The 27,895-nt window shown below is 43.1% G+C and overlaps 1 protein-coding gene across 6 annotated transcripts in view; it reads left to right on the top strand.

The window, feature by feature from the left end:
* Positions 1-27,895, top strand: part of angel2 (angel homolog 2 (Drosophila)) — a 56,301-nt gene that overhangs the window by 8,460 nt on the left and 19,946 nt on the right. For all 6 annotated transcript variants that reach the window (XM_068045010.1, XM_068045011.1, XM_068045009.1 and 3 more), the window contains one exon: positions 5,804-6,057. In XM_068045010.1, coding sequence (XP_067901111.1) covers positions 5,804-6,057 — 254 coding nt within the window. The remainder of the gene's footprint in view (positions 1-5,803; positions 6,058-27,895) is intronic.

Genomic DNA, 27,895 nt, shown 5'->3' with positions numbered 1-27,895 from the left:
TGAGGCAGGGTCGGAGTCGGGCGATGTTTACTTAGGTGGAAGTAGGCATTCTTAATGATGGAGCGGAGATGTGGTTGAAGGCTCGTTTCGCACCAAAAGATTGCAAAAGGTCCAGTTCAGCTTCAGACAGTTGCCAGGGTTGAAAATGGAAACAAAGCCAGTGTCTTCAAGTTTCTCAGTAATTAGTTGGAGGAAATTTCTGCTTATCCGATATTGGACAGGCATTGCGACAAATCAAAGGCAGTAGAGGTGTCCAGAGAGGTGGCAGTGAGATAGAGCTGGATGTCGTCAGCGTACATATGGAACCTGATGTGTATTCAGATGATATCGCCGATTGGTTGCATGTAGATGAGAAATGGAAGGAGCCAAGGATAGATCCTTGACGGACTCCAGAGGTAATAGTACAGGAGTGAGAAGAGAAGCCATTGCAGGTGATTCTCTGGCTATAATTCAATTGGTAAGAATTGAACCAAGCAAGGGCAGTTCTACCCAGCTGGGCGATAGAGGGGAGGCTTTGGTGAAGGATGTGGTCAATTGTGTCAAAGATTGCAGTTAGGTTGAGAAGGATAAGGAGAGAGAGTTTACTACGCTCATAAAAACAATGTGACTTGTGACCTTGATGAGGACTATTTTAGTACTGTGACAGGGCTGGCAACCTAAATGGAGAGATTCAAAGTGGAATACGAGAAAGATGAGCACGGATTAATACCTGAAGGAATAAGACTCCATACGTGTAATAATTAATTTTCAGTACCAGAGAGGATCATAGTAATTAACAATTATCGTTCAAAGGTTACTTGCACTTGATGACAAAACTTAACTTTCTGTAGCGAGTTTGTGTATCTACTGTGCTTTGTCATTCAATGCATGTCAGTGGTGAGGCAGGCAGTGAAATTCTGCTTTTGTAAACTAACCGTGGAGCATTGCAACTCGGAGAGCAAGCTCTGGATATTGGCATTTAACCATGCATCTGCTCCTTGCCTGAAGTTGCTGTACCATTTACGTATAAATAACAGTGAGCAACATTAGCCTCAGTTATTTTGACAGCAAAATCTGGTCCATTCGCTCTGCTCGTGCATTTTTGCAGAAGATGTTTCATCCCTGTCCTGATAACTGCTTCAATACACTGACATTAAATTCAAATATGGTCATGATTTTCAATGTAATGATTGGCATCCTTCCATCTGCGTGAGATGATGGGAGTGCAGCCTCAGAACTTTGGTGAGGACAAATGAGATCATCTGCACTTTTGATGGCTGAATAAGCCGATTCTAGAAAAAGCAAAGTCTGCCAGAAGTGCCACACATGAAGTTGTCCCTTGCCGGTGGTGTGGGGTGATCATTGCTGACACCTTGTTTGCAGGGCTGGTGTCTGCTTTGGAGTTTCTGAAACCACATGTTATCGTGGTGACTAATTCCTGCCCACAGCTGGTGTCGCAATTTGCATCAATTGTCAACTAAGTTTCCCACTTGTCATGATTGATGTTGAGGACTTTCATGTCTCTTTTGACAGCATTCTTGAATCTGAGCTTTGCGCGCCCTGCTGGTCTCCTGGCACTGGCTACCTCCCCATATAGTATATCCTTGGGGTTGCAGCCATCTTTCATCCTGTGCATATGCCCAAGCTAGCGCAGCCTCCTTTGCTTGATTAATGCTAGCATGTTCTCCCTCAAAAGGGCTGCTTCATTGCTGACTGTCTTTCCATGTGGTGCTGAGGATGGGTTGTAGACACGGGGGATGGAGTTTATTGAGCCTTTTTTCTTAATAGTTGTAAGTTGTCCAGGCTTCGCTGCCATACAGCAATGTGCTGAGGATGCAGCCCTTGTAGATAAGCGTGTTGGTCCTGCAGGTCACTTTGTTGTTTTTCCATGCCAGTTTTGTTAATTGGCCAAAGTTGGAGGCTGCCTTCGCAATGATTTTCAATATAGCCACTTATTGCCACAAAGGTAGGCAGTTTAGTACAGAATCTTTATTTTTTAGGGATGGGAAGGGTTGCAGGCCTCATGGTTTCACTCCTATTAACAAGTGTTTCCCTTTTTTATTATAAGCCCTGTTCATGGATTGTTAATGGAACCTAATCAAAGTATCAGCTAGCACTGATGGGAGACCTTGTCCTATTGGTTGTTGGTGTTCAATAATCACGTCAGTTTGGAGTATTCTGATTCTGAGAGTAGAATATGATTTTTTTTTTTCTCCTCGTTCCCCACCTGCAACTATGAGAGACAATCCAACCTGAGAGACGTGATCCTGGTCTTATCTGTAGCTGCCTTATTTATAGCAAATATTCTTAAAACACCCTCCTTTGGACCACGCAAAGTTGCATCAAAAAGTGTGTTTGCGCAATGATTATAAAACTTTATGAAGGTGCTGAACACTGTTTCAACCACCTGACTAACTAGTCATCCAAATATGGATGCAAATTTGATGCTGCATCCATAAGTGAGCATTAACTACTGAAAATCGCATTGAGTGTGTTAGGGTTCTGAAAGATCTTGTACTGGTAGATCATGACTTGTAAATGAAGGTTGAGGAACTGGGTTGAATGGGTGTCAAAGTAAGCACTGTTTAATTGTTGCTACTAATCCCTAGAGCGTATTACCTCGGAGTGGTGGAGTGGGTTATAGTGACTACCTTGAACTTACTTTGGAGTAAATTTGGCTTTGGCAAAGTGAAGTGGAGTAATCCCAGTTATTGGGTTCCATGATTTAATGGGAGTAAAGGCACCCAATTTGAAGTATGGTGGCCATGTTTGCACCTTTTCCCCCAACCCAGCCTCCTGCCTTAAGGCTTATTTAGCTAGGGTGTGATTGTTTCTGTAATAAGGATGCCACAATCAATTTGCTAACCTTGTCTTTGAAGTCTCTAAGGGATTCTTCTAACTACCAAAAATGCCAGTGCCATCCAAAGGTAAAATGAAACGTTGGAGCTACATTTCTATACCGTGCAGTTGAGTAGAATTCCATGCTTGGCTCTTGAATCTAATGCATGTACCATCACTTGCTGCAGTATCATGGCATGCCTGCATCTAATTTTGAATTGGTGCATTTTCATATTGATGATAAATATTCATGTAAAAGGGCTTGGCTAAGTCTAGCAACTATCTTAAAGTTGTGTAGCCCTGACATAATAAATGTTGGCAACATGATGTGAGAGTCGTGGCTACCATTTTGTGAGCATATCCTGCAATCTAGATTGTCCACATTTTTGCACTCCTATTCATGGACCTCCCATGGTTAATGTCCTGAATAGTGGACTTGGCAAATTGGCTCAGGACCTGGAGAAGCTGCTCAGAATGGGATTGCAGGACACTGGCAAACCTGGGTGAATTCTATCAGTTTTATCTTGGAATAGTTCTTGGCTTTCTTGTCAGCTCATACATCTGTAGCTGTGCCCTGTAGGGAGGTACATATGAGGATCACTGAAAAGTTGTAAGCTGTACCTAGTTAGAAATCTGGCTACAGGTGCCCAGAAAGGATGGCTTTGGGACTTGGTGTTGCACGAACATTATATGCCCTTTTAAGTTTAAATATTTTAACATAATATTCCAAGACAGTTCACAGCTACGCATTGGAAATTAACACCATGTCAGGAAGAGAAATTTTAGGAGCAATAATTTAAATGATAAATTTTATAATGGTTTTTAAGGGCTCGGGTGAGATCCACAGAGCAGGATCAATTCTTCTGAAGGCTGCACCACCTGCGATGGGATTAAGGGATGGGGGTGGCATAACAAATTAAATATTGCAATCAGATGGATGGAGAACTTGAGTGTAGAACTGGTGGAACATCAGGAGTTAGGGATGGTTAAAGGCCATTGAGGGATTTTTAAACAAAAGACGAGAATTTGACATTTAATACTTCAGGAACAGGAAGCCAGTGAGACTTAATATGGGATAGATATATATCAGAGTTTTCCACAAATTAAAATTTATGGAAGGATGAAGCAGGGAAGCTAGCAATGACCATATTGCCGTAGTCAGTGATAACAGTAGCAGAGTTAGATATGTGGATAGTTTCAATATTTGAGAAACCTATGAGATGCTCTTTATGTTCTGCTTGAAAATTTCACCTGATGCTGGGGATTGCTGGCTTCTGTTAACATTCTACATGTGTTGCGCAGTTTGTGTTTTTTGGTGATTATTGAGAAACCTCAGCTAGTTTTTCTACAGTTAAAACCATTTAAATAAAGATCTGAACAAAGGGACAGGACTAGTTTTGAGGTGAGGTGCTTTTGACATTTAACTTGGATGTTAAAGCTGGAATATGGCAAATGACTTGGGGCGAGAAGAATAAATAAATAAATGAAGTACTTGTATATTAAGTAAATTGTTCAACTCCACCCTAGGAGCTAGGACAATATGTGATGTGAATTGCTGTTTTACCTCCTCACCAAAATCTCTCCTCTTAAAAAGTTACTTCCACCTAAAGTTTTCTGAAGTGGTTAAGTACTATTACAGAGCTATCTGAGACTTGTATCATTCAGTATCAGTAATGTGTATGATATTTTTACCTTTTCCTCCACCACCTCTCTTGACTCCTCTGTATTGCTGCTAAATTATCAGACTGCTTATCCGATATCCAGTACTGGGTGAGCTTAAATTTCCTCCAATTAAATATTGGGAAGACGGAAGCCATTGTTTTCGGCCACACTTCAAACTCTGTTCCCTAGCTTCTGACGCTATTTGTCTCCCTAGCAACAGTCGGAAATTAAACCAGACGGTCAGCAACCTTTGGTGTCATATTTGAGCCTGAGTTGAGCTTCAGACCACATATTCATGCTGTCACGAAGACAGCCTATATTTCGCCCCTGCCTCAGTTCATTGTTGAAACCCTCATTAAAGCTTTTGTTACCTCTAATCTTAACTATTCTAATTGCACTTCTGGCTGGTCTCCCACATTTTACCCTCCATAAACTTGAGGTCATCCAAAACTCTACTGTCTATGTCCTAACTCGCTCCAAGTTCCATTCACCTATCACACCTGTGATCTACATTGGCTCCCGGTCAAGCAATGTCTTGATTTTTAAAATTTCTTCATTGCCTCATCCCTTCCTATCTCCTGTAATCTCCACCAGTCCCACAATCCTGCAACATATCTGTGCTCATCTAATTCTGGACTCTTGAGCATCCCTGATTTTGATCACTCCACCATTGGGGTGGCCGTGCCTTCAGTTGCCTAGGCTCTGAGCTCTGTAATTCCCTCCATACACCTCAACCTCGCTTTCCTCCTCTTAAGACATTTTTTATAACCTACCTCTTTGACCAACCTTTTGGTCATCTGACCTAATTTCTCCTGATGTGGCTTGGTGTCGTATTTTGTCTTATAATGCTCCTGTGAAGTGCCTTGGAACATTTTGCTCCATTATAGGTGCTATAAATTTTTGGTTATGTGATACAACTTTAGTAAATTGACTGTACTACCAAGTTACTTCCATATTTAGGCTGCTGCAAGTCATCCAAAACAAGGCTCCAGGAACCAGAATATCAATAAGGAACAACATAAGAGCGCTTACTAGTTTTTAAAAATATTTAAATAAGAATCTCTTCCATTTCTTCTGCAACAGTTGCCTTCCCCATACAAGAGATCTGTTCCCAAGCCTTCATTGGTGCATTCTATAACTGCTTGCTAAGAGGTATATGTGCATAGTCCAAGGTAGCTATTTGTTCGTTCTCGTTCGTTCGTTCTCTCGCTCTCTCTCTCTCTCTCTCTCTCTTTCTCTCTCAAAAATTAGCACATAACATTGTTGTGTAATTATGCTGTAGAATACTGTAATTTAGTTTTTCTCATTTGTAATCTCTTTCCAGTAGGGGCAGTGCATAGAAAATGGGAGGATTTTACTTCATTGTACAAGAGCAGCCAAGGTACTAGTGAATCAAAAGAAACTTCAAATGGAAAACAGAAGGAAGTTTTTGATTTTTCAGTGATGTCGTACAATATTCTGGCACAGGATTTGTTGGAAGACAATAGTCACTTGTACAAACATTGCAGTCAGCCATTGTTGCAGTGGGGATTCCGATTTCCCAACATCCTTAAGGAACTGAAAGAGTTGGATGCAGATGTAAGTAGTTCAATTAAGTGCATACCTGTACATTTTCCCAAAGGTTTAATGCATTTCATGGTGTTGTACCATACAAACCAGGAAATTCTTAAAACTGATCTCAAGTAGGGCAACAGAAGGAGGGAAGCACAATTTGCCTCCCTATCTCTGGTCTGAGGAAGAATCAGCCAGGGTTCTTGCTCTTTTCTGTTCATACGTTCACGCTGAAAAAGTGTGTAGGTGTGGCCAGTAGGGTTGGATTTGGTTTTTGACCATCGCTGTCAAGTACCCAGATGATGCATGATGTCGAAGGTCACACTGAGAGAAAACTAGTTATTTGGGCAAGTCAAAAGAGGCTTCTGCCTGTGGACTTGTAGTCAAACATGAGTAACTGATTTAAGGAGGGGAGGAATAAAGAGAAAATTGGGTTTGTGGGTAGGCAGAAAGAGACACCTATTATAGATGTATTAGTAACACAATGTATTGGTGTACTGTACTGTTGACTAGTAGATTTATGGCCATTCACATTCGTTAAGTTCCTATTCTTAAACTTGAATATTCCTTTAGGGAAGAAGAACAGTAGGCAAATCAATTTGTGACTTGTGCCAGTATTATAGCACAGCTTGGAAGTTGTTTAATGGCCTAATCAGGCCAGGATAGTGGAGTTGAGGCCAAGATCAGATCAGCCATGAGGAGCTGTATGGCCTAATCCTATTGTTTATGTTCTTAAGATTTCCTTCCCACACGGGGAAAAAAACAGCTTAAGATAAATAGATGAAATGTGTACTTTGCAAACTCTTGGTGTAAGACGTGTGCTGGTTTAACAATGGGAAGAAGCAAACAAACATAAATGGATCTGACCTTTAAAAAATGAATAATTGTTTTATACCTTGTATGTTTTCATACAGAAGCAAAAAATTCAAATATTAAAAATAGATAACAGATCTTTCAGTATCTCAGCACCTGTAAAGACAAAAGGATAAGTTAGCATTTTGGATACAGACCCTTTTATCAGAAGTATAAATTAGACAATAAATGAAATCTCTTTTTCATATGACCATTATAGAATAGGTAAATCAGGTATGCTAACTTAGAATCATAGAATGTTGCACACAGAAAGAGGCCATTTAGCCCACTGTATCTATGCTGGCTCTTTGAAAGAGCTATTCAATTAGCCCTACTCCCCTGCTCTTTCCCCATACAAATTTTTCCATTTCAAGTGATTATCCAATTTCCTGTTGAAATTTATTATTGAATCTGTTTGCACCATACTTTTTAGACAGTGCATTCCAGCTCATAACAATTCATTGCATAATTTTTTTTTCATGTTTCTTCTTTTGCCTGTTACCTTTTAATCTTGTGCCCTCTGGCCACCGATCCTTCTACTACTGGAAACAGTCTTACCTTATTTATTGTCTTCAAAACCTTTCATAATTTTGAACAGCTCTATCAAATCTCCCACAGCGTTCTCTTCTCTGTGGAGAAGAAGCCCAGTTTCTCCAGTCTGTTCACATAACTGAAGTCTTTCATCCCTGGTACCATTCTGGTAAATCTCCTGTGCACACTCTCTAAGACTAGACATGCTTCCTAAAGTGTGGTGCCCAGAATTGGACACAATGGGGGACATTTTAGTGTAATGATGCACTGGAAATGAGTTGGCGTGGGACCATCAGCACACAGGGAACCTGCAAGTAAGAACAGCACATGTGTTGGGTTTTTAGCCTGACTTCCAGGTTTCCCGAGCAATTAGTGTGAGCAGGTCTGACGACAATCCGCATGACTCGAATTTAACTGAATTATTTAAAGGGTTACTGCAAAGATGACAATTGATGGATTGGGGAGGTGTGGGACCAGAGGAAATAAATGTAGTTGTGGAGTCCCAACATGGCGGGTCTTCGCCTCACTTCACTGATGCCTCTCTAGATCTGATGTTGCGGTCTGTAAGGGCCCACAGGGAGATGGTCTTCCCTGCCAACGGGAGGAAAAAGCCTGATACTGACAGCAACAGCTGGAGATTGCTCAGGAGATAAACAACTGCCAGAAGCAGTTCAATGACCTAATCAGGCCAGGAAAGGTGAGTCGTATGGTTCAATCCACTATATCCTGCTGTGAGTACCATGCCTACCCCTACACATCACTTTTCACACCAACTTACCTTGCAGGTGCACCCATCCCTCTCCTCACATCCCTATCTATACATCCACCATTGACATTCACCCTCATTTTAATGTCACTCCTCCCCTTCATAGACATCCTCAACAAATGTTGGCCATCCATCCAGTCAATGCATGCCATTAGTGTCACTCCTAAGTCTCTCGTTTTCCATCCTTGCAAGAGAAGAGAGCACAGAATATGAGTAATTGGTAGAGAATCAGAGGTGGTCCTCCAGCAAGCTTGATGCTTGCATTTGCGGAGGAGGAGGCATGGGAGATCAGTGGGGTTTAGGCGTGCCTGGCCATCAGAGATGGAGGCCTCCCAGCTACCTGGTGACAGAACTAAATAGCACACAGCCACATGGCATACAACGCTCATTCATGTTGACTTGATGTCAGGAGCCAGTGAAATATCATGTGCATAATGTTCACTTAAAACGTTCTTACCTTGACCGTTCTGATTCATGTCTTTAATCAACCACAGGGCCATCCGGTGTCCTGTAGGAGGGTGACGACAACTTCTAACCATCACAGGATTCACGCAGACCATGCACTAGCTCATCTACTCACACTTCGGTAAAACCAGTAAGGAAGGTAGTTGGGTTTTTACTTGGTACCTCACACATCACAAGTGAGCAAGAGCAGATGGTAGGGGACAAGGGCAGCAGTGGAGAGACCACATCAGAGAGTGCAGGTTACTCCAAGCTCTATTCTGCTGGAAGCACTTGCTGAACTTAGGGGGCAATCGGCAGAGGATACTACTGGAGCAGCAGCAAAGAATGTGTGAGGTACTGGCAAGCTTTCCAGCTCCAGGCTTGCAGAGAGATTGAAAGTATCCATCTTCAGCATGAGGTTGCAGGCATTTGTGATGTCCTCCTATGGAAAGAGTGGCCTCCTGCATGGAGGATCAAACAGGTGCACGCTCACCAATGGCTTGTACATTCTGAATGCCACCTCACGTAGGATTGATGAAACCTTAATACCTCACCGATGTGCAGCAAAGTGCTGTCCAGCTAATTGCCACCAGGGAAGTGCAAGTGGGCCATGGGAGGGAAAGATGGTGACAGGGGCATGGAAATAGGGACTTGGCTCAAACTGTTGCCATTTCTTATCCATTGCATTCCCCTCACAAATCAGTACCTGACATGCTGCCTCGTATCCTGATGGCTGAGTCTGCACCCTGCACAGGTGCAGGTGGAGCAGTCTTTGACGGGGCTGTCAAAGGCTCAAAAACCCAGAGGACATCAGCCAAGAGTATTAGCAGTCAGAGCAAGTAGCTGAGTTGCCTGCGGCTACTTCGCAGAATCATAGAAATTTACTGCATGAAAGGAGGCCACTTGGCCCATCATGCCTGCGAAGGACCAGCAAGGAGCCCTCCAGCCAAATTCAACTTTCTGGCTCTTGGTCCATAGCCTTGTAGGTTACTGCACTTCAAGTGCATATCCAAGTACTTTTTAAATGTTATGAGGGTTTCTACATCTACCATCCTTTCAGAAAGTGAGTTCCAGATCCCCACCACCCTCTGGGTGAAAACAATTACCCTTGAATCCCCTCTAAACCTCCTACTTTTTACCCTAAATCTATGCCCCCTCATTATGGACCCCTCATCCCAGGGAAAATAGGGCCTTCCTATCCACCTCTGCTGAAGCCACAGGGGTTCCACTACGTAGCAGTGCTAGGAAAAGGAAGAGTAAAGATTTGTATTTGCACGTGGATATGTTGCAATGTTAGGTTGTTAAGTTTCTGCTAAATTTATGAGCCACATAAATATTGTTTGTACCACTTTCCCATCTTTGCCTGCTAGCTTGAAAGTAGCCTTCTCAATTATGATGAATTATAAGATTAGACTTAAAGCCAAGCAGTGGTTGGCAGTGAAGGGGATGCTTGGCTAATTGCAGAACTAACCTGTGTAGGGAAGGTTGTGGGGGTGGGTTTAATATGTGACTTGCCAGATGGATGCACTGGTGCAGCCTAACTGAACCTTGCCATTGAAGGCATCCCAGGCAGCAATGCACACTGACTTCTTCACGTTCATCCTCCTACAAAGAGCCTCTGCACTCTATGCCTTGCTGCTCCTGAAAGTCCAATTCTTGCTGCTGTGCAGTGTTGTGCAGAGAGCAGCACAGCAAGGTAATTCTGGAGGCCCTGGCTGGAGCATACTGAAAGATGCCTCCGGATCTCTAGAGGCACCTCTTTGTTCACTGGCACATCTTGTCGTTGTATGGCTTTTATTGTCATGCTCTTGGGCCTCATTGTCATCAGCCATGTTTCAAATAGGTAGTCCTTGTCTCCAAGCAGACAGCGGTATGACTGTTCCAAGGTGTGAAGAACTCTGAGAGAGTGAACTGGCACAGGACGAGTACATCAATGCAACTCCCTGGGAATCTTGCACATACCTGCATAAACATCTTTTTGTGGTTGCAGACCATCTGTACATTGACAGAGTGGAAGCCCTTATGGTTCATAACCACTCCTGGGTGATCTGGGTTGCCTTGATTGTCACGTGTGTTCTGTTGATGTTCTGCGCTTGTGGGAAGCCAGCCAGAGATGCAAACCAAGCACCATCTCGCTCGACTGGCATCAGTGGCAAAGTGTACATAATTGCCTGGCCTTGCAAACATGGCGTCAGTCACTTGTGTGATGCATTTCTGTGTGGCTGACTGCAAAATCCTGAAAATGCCTCCTGCAGATGCCTAGAAGGGGCCTGAGCCAAAGAAGTTGAGGACGGTGTCACTTTGACAGCCAGTGGTAAAATATGGCCACCAACTCCACTTGGCAGCATTACTTGTTTCATTGGGCTGCAAATCTCTGCAGCAACCTGATGCGACACCCTGAGCTTCCTGAGAAACTGTTGTTCAGACATGTCTGGAAGCTTGGCCTCTGCCTGTACACACTCTTGTGGATATCATCATCTGTGGCAGGTCTTTGAGGCAAAGGCTCTGCTGCTCTTTTTGGTTCTGCTAGTGGTGATCCTGCTACTGGTTAACTCATCTGAAGTCCAAGCTAAAACAGCAGAAGCAGCACCCATGCTGATCTGATCTATCACTGTTGCAAAGTAGAGATCAAACCTCCAAACTAGTAGAAATCACCTGTAAAATAGTGAAAGTAAACTCTTAGAACAAGTATTGTGAGTAAATCGCACGATAAAGAAGCAGCTGTGAGGTTTCAGCTCTTGTGTGAATTTTTGCCTGTCATTTCTTCAGCCCCTCAATTGCCAATGTGCTTTCACCTTGCTTTCACTGGTGAGTTCCAAGAATCCAGTGTATCTGCAGTTAAAGTTGAAAACCCCTATTGGGAAAAAAACCTTTTAATGACCTAATAACATCGTTAAGTTGGCAATAGGCCTGTCTCAAGTGGCTTGCTCACACGCAGCTTAATATGCTGTAGTTAAGTGCAGAAGCTGGTGGGTTACAGCCAGCTTCCCAACACACTTTCAATTTCGGCGCGTTTAATCCCCCTACCCGCTTCCAAACCCACACACTCTTGGAAACTAAAATTCCCCCTATACTTCCGGTGGGGCTTAACTAGTGTTTTATTAATGTTTCACATACTTCTATCATAAAAGGAAGTTGTTATTGTGTTGAACACACTGAATACCTTGCATTGTAAAAATAAGAATTGAAAGTGCAGGATGATATAGAAAAATCATCTTGGTGTGATGGTGAAAAACAAAAAAGTGGATAACCGCTCCAAAATGAAAGGGAATTGAGTAGAAAGTGGGTTTGAGAGACTGGTAGGAAAATGGAGTTGCTAAAATTTGAGACTAACAAGCTTGCGGATCAAATTTTTTTTTTTTAATGAAGACATTTCAATCCGATCTAATCTAGTGCTTCTTGTGAATTATGTAATTTTTATGTGTTGTCAGAAACCTTAATTTTTAGTAGGATGAATTCAATTCACTGAGAAGGTCGCAGCCAAAACAATTTTTTTTAAATGTTCAAAAATATCTCTCTGAAATAACTCTCTCTCTACTCTTCTGGCTTTAGACCATTAGCAAAACTAGTAGAGTAGACTTCTGGCTAATTATTTACAAGCGAGAACAATAAACTTGTATTTATAAAGTACCTTCCAAATCCTTAGGATGTCCCAAATTGCTTCACCACCACTTCATTTATTTTGAAATGTAATCATATTTACATAAGTTACATAACTGTTAATATGTCATTGAGTTTTTTTCCAATAGGGGTTTTCAACTTTAACTGTGGTTGCACTGGTTTTGCTGAGACCTCAGGAGGAAAGGGAAAAAAAAGTTAGTTGAATATTCACAGGGTTTGTTTGTATTCCTCTGTTGTACACCTCCTGTGGGTTTCTTTTGTTGTTGTTGAGGAGTTTCCATATCCTTCTTTTACTGGCAGCCTGTTCCAGTCTGGTTGGAACATGCTGTCTGACAGCTAAGAATCTTTTGGGATCTTGTGTCTGGAGGCTATTTGTAATGATACATTTATAACTTTTAGGATGGTTCATAAAATATTTGGATTCTTGAACAAACCTTCCTCGTAGGACATCTTAATGGGAACAGATGAATTGGGCACATTACAAATTCAGAATGGACCCCTTGCAGCATTATGGACACTGTTACTTATTATATAATTTTATATTTGAGAGTACTGCTTAATTCCAGGATTCAAAAGGAAAGGGAAAAGGGATGAAGACCTGTGAGATTGTACCTCCACCCCTTTTGTGTTACCCAGAGATTTCTGGGATTTTTCCATGGGACAGGGTGGCAGATTGCTTGCCTCTTCAGCAGACTCGAGGAAAAGGATGACTTGCTAATGAGGCAGGAGGGGTGTGTAACAGGCACTTCCAGCACATTTTCCTCCCGCAACCCCAGAAGAGTACCAATTTTGAGAGGTGCCCAGAAGGAGTAGGCCTTAGGCCCTCCTTTTAGATCAGAGAGGGGGGCAAGGAGCAAATTCCAGGATGCTGGAAAAAAGTAACTGTTACGACCGAGGCGGGAGCAATGCACCATCAATTCAGTTCCATCACTCCACAGGTCGCAGCATATTATTAAAGTTTCCCACCCAACCAGAAAAACAGCCAAATTAAATACCCCAGTAACCCCCAGAATAAAAAGACCAAATCAGATATCTTTAGACAACAACAAATTAACTATTTATTTAAAAAACTAAATCTTAAACGCTACTAAGATAAAGCTATATCTAAAAATGTTATAAGCTCTTATTTTAATTCTCCCATTCACAGACATGCATTCAAAACTAACAGTTAACCAGTTTTAAAAGTGGTGTTTTAAAAAATTAGCTGTTTCTTCAGAATAAATAAATAGGTCTTTGGGTTACATTAATGATGGATGAGGTGTTCTAATGTGAAAATAATCAAATGCTACTCAGTCTCCCTGCGAATTTGATAAAATAGTCCTACAATAGAGAGGCATTCAAAACACTTTGGCTGCAGCAGGCATCAAACCATTCTTTCAACCATGAGCACAGCAATAGATCAACTTGAATTTTCAGTCAAAACTTTACTACAACTTCCAGCAAACACAGTCAATCTTGAAGTAAATACATCCTGGCTTGGAAGTAAAGAGACAGAGTTTTGCTACTTTCAGTGATACAAATGGTCTCTTTTTAAAAAGGGGATTTTTTTCCCCCCCTCAGACAATTAACTTGGCCTGTAGCTCCTTGTAGAATTTCTGCTGAGAGAATAGACAGCTCTTCAGTAGCTGGAATCTGGCTCAGACCGATTTTTGCCAGTTTTATACTGTCAAATCAACATTATACCATGTGGCCGCTCCCTCGCTCTCCTGCTGTCATTTAGGTAACAAGATGCAGCTGGCACACTGCCTCAGAAATCTAAAACTTCTCTCCGTCTTAAAGGTGCACTGTTTTAACAGTCTTAAAAGCACAGTTTGAATCCAAGGAGAAAATAAATACAAGTCCGTGACGCAAGTCCCTCTTATGTTGACAAGATAAGGAAGGATATGTGGATCTGTTTTTATACAGAAACTATGAGGCCCTAAAGTTGTCAAGGGTTTGGCTTGTTCCTAGGGTAATGACCCAAACACTCAAGTTCAAATTCATGCCTCCTGCCCTATTGTACAAATGACACCTATTTTATGTAAAACATCACCATCCAGGTTAACTTCCACTTCAACCCTCTCTTGGACCTGATTATAAATTGATGACCCCTTGTCACTAATGCCACAAGCAGAAGAAATCTTCTTTTCCTTTTAAAGTTCTTCATAATTTTATTAAACCCCCTTAGCCTTCTCTGCTCCAATGTGTAGTCTCAGAATCTCCATTCTCTCCTCATAACTGTAATTTATCGTGCCAGAATTCATCCTGGTGAATCTAAAATTGCACAGAGTATCTTAACTGTGGTCTAATCATTGCCTTGTACAAAGTTATCACATCCTCAAGAGTACTCTTATGCCCTTATTTATAAAGCCCAAAATACTTACTTTTGGCTTTATCTATCTGCACTAGTGCTTTCAAGGCATTATGCATTTACACCAGTAGGTGGCTCAGTCTCTCCACACTGTCTTTCCACCAAGAAAACTCCCATTCCCTTCCAAGATGCATTATTCAATGCTTCTCTGCAATGAATGGTAACTTCTACTTTTCTGCTCTTTTTTAAAATCTTTATGTCTGCCTGAAGTCTGTCATTCATAATACTGTACAGCAGAGCGAGCCATTTGATCTCTTCCTCTGAAAGATCTATTCCCTTCATCCCATTCCAGTGCCCTTTGCCTTTTAAAAATGAAGTGTGTGTGTGTGTGCATATATATATGTATATATATGTATGTATGTGTATATGTATGTATGTGTATATGTATGTATGTGTATATATATATATATATATATAGTATGCTTTCTGGTGAGTCATTTCATGTAACAGCCCTCTGCATAAAACAAAATTTGCACTCCCCTTCACTACTTTGCTAATTTACGATTTTTCTATGCTTCTATAGAGATAGCTCTTGTGCCTAAAGGGATCAAAGGGTATGGGGCGAAAGCGGGAACAGGCTACTGAGTTGGATGATAAGCCATGATCATAATGAATGGCGGAGCAGGCTCAAAGGGCCAAATGGCCTACTCATGCTCCTATTTTCTATGTTTCCATGAAGGATAATCTTATTGAAGTGTTTAAAATAATAAAAGGATCTGGTAGGGTCGGAATGGAGGAACTGTTTCCTCTGGTGATGCAATCCATAGCAAGGAGACATGTTTTTAAAATTAAAGCTAGGTCATTCAGGAGTGAAATCGGGAAACGTTTTTCATCCAAAAGATAGTGAAAATTTGACACTCTTTACCCACCCCTGCTCTCCGTGAATACAGCGATAATTGAAACTTTCAAGACTGAGATCAAAGGTGAGTAAATACAATTGAGATACAGATCAGCCATGATTTAATTGATGGCACAGGGTCTAGGTGCTGAATGGCCTACCCCTGTTCCTATGATCTTAAATTTATATTTTCAACTTACTAGCTCACTGTGCAGTGGAAATAATTGTTGTTGATTCACCTTACCTCAATTTTTTTTTAACACCCCTATCCTGTAACCGGTTCACCTACTTTTTCCTTGAATATAAAGATCCCCATTTTTTCCTGTCCACTTCACTCTGCTAAACTTTTTAATTTTTGTGTACTTGCCAAATTTCCCTCTGCTCAAGTTAAAATTATCCAAAATTATATATTTTCTCTGACCCTGATCTGTCTCTGTCTTCATGATCTATGTCAGCTCATTCTTTTAATCTGTGTATCTGCCCGATGTCTGTCAGTCATAAAAAAAATTACAGCAGAGAAAGCCATTTGATATAATAAAAGCAAAATACTTCAGATGCTGGAAATCTGAAATAAAAACCAAATGCTGGAAATACTCAGGGCTGGCAGCATCTGTGAAGAGAGAAGCAGAGTTAATGTTTCAAGTCAGTGACCCTTCACCAGAACTGGCAAAGGTTAGAGATGTAATAGGTTTTAAACAAATAAAGTGGGGGTGGGGCAAGAGATAACAAAGGCAAGATCACAGAGGACAGGGTCACAGGGAGTAACTGACCAAAGGTCATGGAGCAAAGACAAACGGTATGTTAATGGTGTGTTGAAAGACACTTCATTAGTGCAGAAAAATGAACAGCCCTGGCCCAAAGCACAAACATGAAAAAAACAGTGGGCAGGCACATGGTAAGAAAAATGAATGATGAAACAAACTAAAGAAAAAGCTGAAAATAAAAAGGGAGGGGGGGGGGGGGGGCGGTGGGAGAGCACATCATGCTCTGAAATGATTGAACTCGATGTTCAGTCCGGCAGGCTGTAGTGTGCCTAATCGGTAAATGAGATGCTGTTCCTTGAGCTTGCGTTGATATTCACTGGAACACTGCAGCAAGGCCAGGACAGATATGTGGGCATGAGAGCAGGGGGGATATTGAAATGGCAGGCAACCGGAAGTTTGGGGTCATGCTTTCGGACTGAGCAGAGGTGTTCTGCAAAGCGGTCACCCAGTCTGCATTTAGCCTCTCCAGTGTAGAGGAGACCGCGTTGTCAGCAGCGAATACAGTACACTGAATTGAAAGAAGTACAAGTAAATCGCTGCTTCACCTGAAAGGAGTGTTAGGAGCCATGGATAGTGAGGAGATCAAAGTGCAGGTATTCAAACAAACAAATTTCTCTGCAGCACCTGTGGAAGAGCCTGTCACTCCAGAATTGGCCTTTATAGCCACTCCAGGCGCTGCTTCACAAACCACTGACCACCTCCAGGCGCGTATCCATTGTCTCTCGAGATAAGGAGGCCCAAAAGAAAAAAAAGAAAAGAACAAGTAAATCGCTGCTTCACCTGAAAGGAGTGTTAGGAGCCATGGATAGTGAGGAGATCAAAGTGCAGGTATTACACCTCCTGCGATTGCATGGGAAGGGGATGAGGTGTTGGGGATAATGGAGGAGTGTGCCAGGGTGTCACGGAGGGAACGATCTTTTCGGTATGCTGATGGGAGGGGAAGGTGCATTTGGTCGTGGCATCACGCTGGAGGTGGTGAAAAAGGCGAAGGGTGATCCTTTGGATGTAGAGGCTGGTGGAATGGAAAGTGAGGACCAGGGGAACTTTGTTGTGGTTTTGGGAGGGTGTGGGTGAGGGTAGAGGTGTGGGAAATGGCCGGACACTGTTGAGGGCCCTGTCAGCCACAGTGGGGTGAATCCTCGGTTGAGGAAAAAGGAAAACATATCAAAAGCACTGTCGTAGAAGGTTGCATCATCAGAGCAGATGCGTCAGAGACGGAGAAACTGAGAGAATGGAATGGAGTCCTTACAGGAGGCAGGGTGTGAAGAAATGTAGTCGAGGTAGCTGTGGGAGTCGGTGGGCTTATAATGCATATTAGTAGACAGCCTATCCCCAGAGTTGGAAGCAAAGTTGATAAAGTTTCCCATTTCGGGGCGGGAGCAGGAAACGGCACCAATACAGTCATCAATGTACTGGGATAAGAGTTGGGGGAGGAGACCTGAGCAGGACTGGAACAAGGAATGTTCGACATATCCCACAAAAAGACAGGTATAACCAGGACCCATGCGGGTACCCATAACAACACCTTTTACTTGAAGGAAGTGAGTGGAGTTGAAGGAGAAGTTGATCAATGTGAGAACAAGTTCAGCCAAGCAGAGGAGGGTGGTGGTGGACAGGACTGGTTGGGCCTTTGTTCAAGGAAGGAGCGGAGAGCCCTCAAACCGTCCTGGTGGAGGTTGGAGCTGTAGAGAGACTGGATGTCCATAATGAAGAGGCGGTTGGGGCCAGGAAACTGGAAATTATTAATGTACAATATTGTTAGTTATGACAGGTTGCAAAATTTTGCACTACTGAGAACTGCCTTCAAAGATGGTTAACTTATGGTCATTCATGGTGGGTGCTTGGCGCTAAGATGTCCTCCTATGCGAGGAGATCTGTAAAAGTGCTTGTTGTTATTTCCTTCACATATGGGAGCATCTCAGAATAGTTCATAAGAGGGATGCTGAGTCAAAGTGTACCCAAGAATCCCATTCTAGAAAACCTCAAGGTCTTGGCGGGGGGGGGTGGGGGCGGGGGTTGTTGGGGAACCCCTTCCAACCAGGCCTTGCCTAAACAGCCATAGAGACAGCAAATAAAGCAAACAAAAACAAATGAGCATGGTCTTACAAAGGGGCACAACAGGAATTTTGCACTCATCACACCAAGTGTGCCCCAGTTGGGCTGTGGTCAAGAAAGACCAAGGAAACATTTACTTAACAGAAATCTAAGCTCCTCCACAATTGTGCCAGGATGTCTGCTAATGGGTTTCAGCACTGTGTAAAAGGCAATAACACATTAACAGACACTTATGCTCATGGTTATTCAGTATAATGTTTTTTTTTCCTATGCAACAATTCTGTGACTTGCCAGGTTTTCCTTAGACTTACTAGTCAGATCTGAAAGTCTGTGTTAAATAACACACAATCCCTCGATAGCTATCAATCTATTAGCCTGAGATGTCCAGCTGATAGGCTCGTCAACAGGAAAGTTCCCAATGGGACTGTCATGCAGGCCCCCACCTGCCAACATGGACATTGATTTTGAACTGTTGCTGGAACGAGGGAAATGGTTTGTTGAACAGATCAGCCATGGCTGGAAAAAACATTTGCAGACTAACAGACCGTCCCATGACACATTTAAACCACAATGGACATTGATCACTGGACAGTGAGGGGGTGGGGAAGTGCATTCCAGGGCCTGCTGGGCTGATGCAATCCACAGGGGCCAGGACTGGTTAGAACAGCTGGTCACATGACTAACTGGCTGTTGCAGGGTTTTTTGAACTAGCCACAGAGTTTGAACTCAGACTGTTTGCTCCTGAACTGAGAAGATCTCTCCTGTCTGCTCCCATCTCTTTCTCACAAGCCTCTGAATCCACTGAAGACACATGAACCCCAAGAGAGAAAGGTCTCCTACAGCAAACAGGCTGAAGAAGAATACTGGGCCCCAACAAACAGTAAGATCTACCAACAATCCAGGACTCTACAGTGAGCGCAAAGAACCTTAACAAAAACTTGTCAGATATTGCCTCAAACTTTTCCACTTTATTTTTTTTCTTCTCTTTTCTGTCTCTATTTGCATGTGTATATCGCGTATGCACGCTAGCGTGAGCGCGTTGTGTATCCGTAGGCGTAGACCGAATTAGAGTTTAAGTTTAATAAATTTCAACTTTTCTTCAAACCTAAGAAATCTGTTTGTGCTGGTTTCTTTGCCTTATAATTGGAAAACAGTGAACAAAGATTCACCAGGGAGGAGCTTAAAAACCTGGTGTTTAAAATTAAACCCTGTTACGGTAAGACCAGGTGAAGTCTGAGAGGGCTCCCTAGACGCCATTCTCACCTGGTCGTAACAGGGACTTTGAAATTTCCTAGGTGACTTCAGGCTATCGTCCCAAAAGTCACATGAAACTAAATATAAATATCTCTTGAAGGAGGGTATTTGGGAAACTACCCAAACCGTAACTCCAGAAAATATGGCTCAAACCCAGCTTCTGTACTCTGCTCATCCCCCTGCATCACAGATATGGTTCCAGTACAGCCAAAGATTATTGTGGTTAATGGTGTGTTTACCAATCATCCACAGTATGGTTGATGGTTTGTCAGACATGCTTTCTTGAGTTATAGTTTGGGTAGTACTTTGGGGGCATCTTTTTGAGACATTCACAGATTCCCTGTTGACATTACATAGGATTTACAACATAGAAAAGGCCATTCGGCGCAACTGCTCAATGCCATACATGAGCCTCCTCCCACCCTACTTCATCTAACCCTATTAGCATATCCTTGTATTTCCCTTAAATACAGCTATACAATTGGCCTCAATTATTCCATCTGGTAGCAAGTTCCACATTCTAAACACACTGATACATTCAAAATGAATTCAAGAGAAATTTATGTATTAGTAACTCTTGTATTTATGTCCCCTAGTTGTGAACACCCCCCACCAGTGGCGATATCGTGCTGAATTTGAGCTTCAAAGATAGTGGGGCACACGCGTGGGATTTAGTCCGCGGAGCCACTGCGATATTAAACGCTGTGGCTCATTTACATGGCTGGGGCATACCGCGCCCTCCCGATGACGTGGAGGGGGTGGGCGCTCTGTCCCCAGCAACAACGCCACTGCGCAGGCGCAGCGCCATTTTTAAAGGGCTTCCAACCCTTGCATTTAATTTAAATTTTTAAAGGAATATTTGGCTTACATTTTATGTAAAAAAAAAATAATAATTTTTTATATGTTTCAAGCCCCCCATCTAATGACCAAACACTTCCTTCTTTGCCCTCCTCCCCCACCAAAATACTTACCTTGTGCACTTGACCTTAGCCCCCCTTCCCCAAAAGGTCACAAACTTTAATCTTTCCCCCTTCCCAACACACCCTAGACCAATTGAAATAGTTTGATCTTGCTCCCCACCTCCCCCATTAAGGAACTTGCCTGCTCCCCTCTCCCCACCAGTGTTCCGCTTTGCATCACTGGTCAGGGATCGGACGGCACAGGTGTGCCGTCCACCAACCGCAATATCAGAGCGGTACAGCCAGCGGACCAGGTAAGCCATTTTTCCAGGCAGCAAGCTTCAAATGCTGTGGGGGACACACGCAAGAATTGCTCCATGGAGCCGCCGTGACATTTAGTGCGGCGGCTCATTTACATCGTCGGGGTGGTCCGCCCACCCCCGATGATGGAGAGGGGGTGGGTGCTTCCTCCCAGCAACGGCGCCCAGCGCCACTGTGCAGGTTCCGGCGCCATTTTAAAGGGCTTCAAGCCCTTCCAAATCATTTAATTTTTAAAGTTTATAGGGGACGTAAAATTAAAGTGAAATATTTAATAGAAGTTTCAATCCCCTCTCACCTCCACCCCACCCATGGCCAAACAGTTTATTAATCACCCTCTACCCCCGCAAAAAAACTGAACTAGCGATCCTGACCACCTCCCCCAAACTTTACAACCTTTTACCTTCAACCCCTTCCCATCATCCCCTCCACCAATCGCAATGGTTTTGCTTAATTCCCCTCCCAACCAGAGATTCGAAGGTGCAGGAGTTCCGGCAACCGGCTGGAACATTGCAGCGGGATGGCTGGTGTGACGAGTTAAGTATTTATTTATGAATCTAAATAAATTAACATATTTTAATTATGATCCAGTCGCCAAGCGGCGGTGGGGGGAGGGGTACCACCATGATGCCTTGTCACTGGCAGTAATGTGGGGTGGGGCCTTCCCAGCGTCGAGGCCCATGGCTGGCCTCTCCTGGAGGTATTTTCTGGGCTCTTTCTACCCCGTCCCCCCTGCCATGACCCCCATGCTCCGGGGGCTGGTAAAATGCAGCCCCACATTTTTGCACATGAACATTTTGCACAGAAAAGGCTGAATCATGATTTCTTTCCAAGTAATCTAGTAATTTTCCTTAACAGGTCTGGGTCTCTCTCTTCTCCCCAAACCACCCCCCCCCCCCCCCCCTCACCCAATCTGCCTGTCCATTTCTTTTTTTCTCTTTTTATGCGTTTATGGCATGTGGGCATCAGTAACAAGGCCATCACTTATTGGCCTCCTGCCATCTCGAAAGGGGATGATTCTCAAGGTAACCAATCTGCCAGAATTGTTCAAAAGATAATTTGAGGAATATGATGCAAACTTGGCATTCTTCCCCACAGCTTTGCATGGCCTTTACAAACAGAATAAAATCTATGCTTTCATCTGCTGTGACCCAAGCCAGTAGATACGTGAGGCTCTTGCTGAAGAGCTTCCTATTATGAAAGTCTTTTGGGAGCAAGATTTTTCTTACTGCATGGAGTGGGGAAGGGAAATTTAAAAGTATGCCAAAAACCGTTTTGCCACACCAAAGCTCCTTTGAATCCTGTCACAGCCAGCGAATCTCCTCCAGTGGCTTCTCTTCCCACCTCCCACCATTATCCCTGGAGTCCCTTAAAGATCTATCCTTGACCCTCCTATTTCTCTTCAACAAAATCATCCAAAGACATGATACTCGCATGCAACATGTACACTGACGACATCCAGTTCTAGTTCACTACTCTTGAACCCAACCCCATATCCTCTCCATCACAAAACTGCCTACTTCCACCTCTAACATCACCTGTCTCCACCCCTGTTTTAGGTCATGACCAGATTCAAAGCCTCTATGAATACACTTCAGGAGCAGAACCCTTTCTCCTGTTCTTGCACAGACTTATCTAGAACTAAGGCCAGAAGGGTCCAGTTTATGTATGTAAACCATTAGTATCAAACGCTAGAATGGACAGACTGTATAGGATCCATTGAAGTTTGAAGGCGCATCTGGTTAGAACTCTAGTAGCAGATTCAACAGCTATACTTCAGGTTCTTTGTAAAACTGACTGGGATTTTTTTGCAGTCAGTTACTGGAACCAAATTCAGGTGACTTCATTGAAACAGGAAAATGTAATTCATACATTGGAGTTGGAAGTGAATTCCCACACTTGCCTCAGGCCCAGTAGTGGGCTGCCTGCAGAAATTCAAGGCCATGTGGGAAAGAATCATAATGGTGCAAGAGGCTTACTTAAGAGGTGTATTCCCATATTGCCATGTCGGAATACCTTCTGAAGCTTCCTGCCTCTGTTGTTCTCTTCTCACGAATTGCCGTTCTGGTGCAGCATTTACACTGTATGATTGACTCATGGGAGCTCTGAGCTGGGGGGTCAGCCATGCAGCAGATACTAAACATAATCCAGGATGTGGGTTTCATAACCAGTTACACTAAATTCATTCCAGGAACTGGGTTTCAGAAATTAATGCAGTCCCATGTATAACTCATGCCAGATGTTGCATTCTTAGTAGCATGACTTCTGCCCAGGAGATGGTTTTCTGCTATTCGATCAGTTTGCAGTGCTTGAAGGTCTTGTTTGTTTATTTATTTATTGGTTGATTTTTATTGATTCACTCACCCCACTCACCCCACTCACGATGTTATTGCAAAGGCAGCATTTATTGCCCATTAAAAACATAACAAATAGGAGCAGGCGTAGGCCAGTCAGCCCTTCGAGCCCGCTGTGCCATTCAATGAGATTATGGCTCATCTTTTACTTCAGTGCCATTTTCCTGCACTAGCCCCATAACGCTTAATGTTTTTAATATGTCGAAATCTATCGATCACCGTCTTGAACATACTCAACGACTTATCCTCCAGAGCCCTCTGGGGCAGAGAATTCCAAAGATTCACTGTCCTCTAAGTGAGGAAATTCCTTCTCATCTCAGTCCCAAATGACCTGCCCCTTATTCTGAGACTGTGTCCCCGGTTCTGGACTCCCCAGCCAGGGAAAACATCCTTCCTGCATCAACCCTGTCGAGCCCTGTAAGAATTTTGTCTGTTTGAATGAGATCACCTCTCATTCTTCTAAACTCCAGAGAATAAAGGCCCAGTCTATTTAATCTTTCCTCATAGGACAATCCCTCCATCCCAGGAATCAGTTTGGTGAACCTTTGTTATACTCCCTCTATGGCAAGTATATCTTTCCTTGGGTAAGGAGACCAAAACTGCACACAATGCTCCAGGTGCAATCTCACCAGTGGTCTATATAATTGCAGCAAGACATCTTTACTTCTATCCTCAAATCCTCTTTTAATATACCATTTGCCACCTTAATTGCTTGCTGTACCTGTATGTTAGCCTTAGGTGACTCAGGTGGTGAGCCACCTTCTTGAACTGCTGCAGTGTGGTGAAGGTATACCCATAGTGCTGTTGAGAGTTCCAGAATTTTGACGCAGCAACAATGAAGGAACGGCAATATATTTCCAGGTCAGATGGTGTGTGATTTGAAGGTGGTGGTGTTCCCATGAATCTGCCATCCTTGTCCTTCTAGGTGGGGAGGTCGCAGGTTTGGGAGATGCTGCGAAAAAAGCCTTGGTGAGTTGTTGTAGTGCATCTAGTAGATGGTACACACTGCAGCCATATTGCACTGGTGTTGGATGGAATGAATGTTTAATGTGGTAAATGGTGTTGAGCTTCTTGATTGTTGTTGGAGCTACACTCATCCAGGCAAGTGAAAACCATTCCATCACGCTCCTGACTTGTGCCTTGTAGGTGGTGGAGGTGAACTGCATGCTGCAAATTACCCACTTCTGACCTGCTCTTATAGCCACTGTATTTATGTGGCTGGTCCAGTTACATTTTGGTCAGTGATGGCCCTCAGGACATTGATGGGGGCTTTGTTGATGATGATGCAGTTGAATGTCAAGGGCAGGTGGTTAGACTTTCTCTTGATGGAAGTGGTCATTGCCGAGCACTTCTGTAGGGTGAAGGTTACTTACCACCTACCAGCCCAAGCCTGGATGTTGTACAGGTGTTGCTGCATGCGGGCACGGACAGTTTCATTTTCTGAAAAATTGCGAATGGAACCAAAGACTCTGCAATTATCAGCAAATATCCCCATTTCTGACCTTATGATGCCATAACTATGATCTTCCAAAGTTCTCTTAATTCCAAAATTGTTCCTTTTGATTGGAAAATTGCATGTCGCTCTGCTATTTAAAAAAGGTGAGAGGGCATTATAGACTGGTTAGCCTAACATCTGTTATCAAGAAATTATTACAGTCTATAAAGATGGAGTGACTGAATATCTTGAAAATTTTCAGCTGATCAAAGAGAGCCAACATGGATTTGTAAAGGGTAGGTCATGCCCGATGAACCAGATTTGAATTTTTTGAAGAGGTGACTAAAGTAATAGACAGGGGAATGTGTATGGGCATTATTTAGATTGACTTCCAGAAGGCCCTCCAGATAAAGTCCCTCATAATAGACTATTAGCTAAAGTTGAAGCTCATGGAATTAGAGGCAAATTATTGACTTGGCTGAGTGGCAGGAGACAGAGTAGGCAGGTCCCCTAATTGTAGGATATGACTAGTGGTATCTTGCAGCTATTCACCATATTTGTTAACAATTCAGATGAAGGCATAGAAACCCACGTATCCAAGTTTGCCGATGGCACAAAGATAGGTGGCATTGTAAACAGTGTGGATGGAAGTGTAAAATTAGAGAGATGTTAATAGATAAAGTGAATGGACAAAACTGGCAAATGGATTTCAATATGGGCAAGTGTGAGATCATTCACTTTGGACTTAAAAAGGAAAGATCAGAGTACATTCTAAATGGTGAAAAGCTAGAAGTGTTGAGGTCCAAAGAGACTTGGGGGTCCTTGTACATAGATCATTAAAATGTCATGGACAGGTACAAAACATAATTAAAAAGGCTATTGAAATCCTGGCTTTTATTTCTAGAGGACAAAGCATTAAAGTCATTTGCAGCTATGCAAAGCCCTGTTTAGGCCACACCTCGAATACTTTGTTCAGTTCTGGGAACCATACCTTTGGGAAGGATATATTGGCTTTGGAGCGAGTGCAGCATAGATTGATTAGAATGATACTTGGACTCCAAGGGTTAAATTAAGAGACGAGATAACACATCTAGGGTTTTAGTCGCTGGAATTTAGAAGATGAATGCATGATTTGGTCAAAGTCTTCAAGATATTAAGAGGATAGATAGAAAATATTTTTGCTGTTAAGGAGTCTAGGACTAGGGCACATAGCTTAAAAATTAAAACCAGGCCTTTCAGCAGTGAAGTTAGAAAAACTTGTGCCCGCAAAGCGTAGCACAAGTTTGGAACACTTTTCCGCAAATGGCAGTTGGTGCTGGGTTAATTGTAAATTTGAAATCTGAGATTAATTTCTGTTAACCAAAGGTATTAAGGGATATGGAGCAAAGGTGGGTATATGAGTTAGGCCACAGATCAGCCGTGATCTCATTGAATAGTGGAACAGGCTCAAGGGGCTAATTGGCCTACTCTTGTTACTATGTGCTGGAGGGACGGTCATTGATACAACTGAAGATGGTTGCGCCTAGGACAATGCCCTGAGGAACTCCTGCAGTGATGTTCCAGGGCTGAGATGACTGACCTTCGACAGCAACAGCTGCATTCCCTTATGCTAGGCATGACTCCAGCCAGTAGAGAGTTTTCCTTCTGATTCCCATTGACTTCAGTTTTGCTGGAACTCCTTGATGCCACGCTGTCAAATGCTGCCTTGATATCCAGGGCAGTCGCCCTCAGCTCTTCTCTAGAGTTCAGCTCTTTTGTTCAAGGTTGCAGTGCTGTCTGGAGCTGAGCAGTCCTGGCAGACCCCCAAACTGAACACTGGTGTGTTTGTTGTTGATGAATAGGTATGGCTTGACATCACTGTCAACAACACCTTCCATTATTTTGCTGCTGATTGAGAGTAGGCTGATGGAGTGGTAATTGGCTGGATTGGATTTGTCCTGCTTTTTGTGGACAGGGCATACCTGGGCAACTTTCCACTTTGTCAAGTATATTCCAGTGTTGTAACTGTGCTAGAACAGCTTGGCTAGAGGCGTGGCTAGTTGTGGAGCATAAGTGTTCACTTCAGCTGGGATGTTTTGGACACAGCCAATGCGCTGAGCAATTTCTTGATATCATGTGGAGTGGCTGAAGACTGGCAACTGTAATGGTGGGGATCTCGGGAGGAGGCTGAGATGCATCATCCACTTGGCACTTCTGGCTGAAGAAGGTTGCGAATGCTTTAGCCTTGTCTTTTGCACTCACATGATGGGTTGCACCATCACTGAGTATGTGGATGTTCATGAAGCCACCTCCTCCTGTTGTTTAACTGTTCACCACCATTCATGACTGGATGTGGGAGGGTTTCCTGACCTTGCCAACAGCTCCCCCATCCCTGCACAGAACTCGCCTCCAGGCTAAAATCCAGGCTATTAAGACTGAGTGAGGGGTGACCTGAAAGACGTCTTTAAGATTATGAAGGAGTTGGTAGCGTAGACAAAGAGATGATGTTTCCACTTTTATGGGGTAGTTCAAAACTAGGGGTCATAAATATAAGGTAGTCACAAATAAATCCAAGAAATAGTTGAGGTGACGAACATAGATGTATTTGACGGGCAGCTAGGTAAACACATGAGGGAGAAAGGAAGAGAATGTTATGTTGATGAGGTTAGATGAAGAAGTTGGAAGAGCTTTGTGTGGAGCGTAAACACCAACATGGTCCTGTTAGGCCAAATGGCCTGTTCCTGTGCCACAAGTACTACGTAATACCTGGGCTTGGCAATCACCTTTTGGTGTCCAGTTTTATGCAGACTACTTGGAAATTGTGCCCTTGCTATAGACTTTTACAAGGTTATGCACTCTGTACAAAATGCTTTGAACATATCAGTTTAAATGGATTTCTGCTCTCTTCATACTTTTGGCATGCAGAGTCAGTGAACTGCAGGCCTTTATTGTAGACCAGTTATGCCAGATTTAGGATACTAATAGGGAAATTCTTAAAACTTGCCCAGAGGATTTACCTAAACCACTTCCCAGTTTCACATGTATCAAGAAATTGTTGTCAGCTGCCACTTCTCATCTCTGATTTGTTGTTGAAACGTAACATTGGCCCTGATGTTTACGAGGTTGAGGAAGGGCAGTTTTGAGGACAGGGAACATGGAAGAATGGATTTAATGGCAGGACCAGATTACCATTTTTGAAGTCAATTGCCTAGTCGCAGCCAGCCGAATTGAAAGACTGGCTGGCTGTCAGGCAGTTAAGTCTGTGGCACCAGGTCATAGCTGGGGAGCCTAGAGGAGGGAGGGAGAGATTGGGAGTTGGGGTGAACATTAATGGGGGAGCATGGAGAGATTTGTGAATGGGGCAGGAGACATTGGGCCAACCTGAAGAAATGGGAGGTCAAGATG

This window comes from Heterodontus francisci, chromosome 13, assembly GCF_036365525.1.
Source record: "Heterodontus francisci isolate sHetFra1 chromosome 13, sHetFra1.hap1, whole genome shotgun sequence".
NCBI lineage: Eukaryota > Metazoa > Chordata > Chondrichthyes > Heterodontiformes > Heterodontidae > Heterodontus > Heterodontus francisci.
This window is presented reverse-complemented; position numbering and strand designations above follow the sequence as displayed.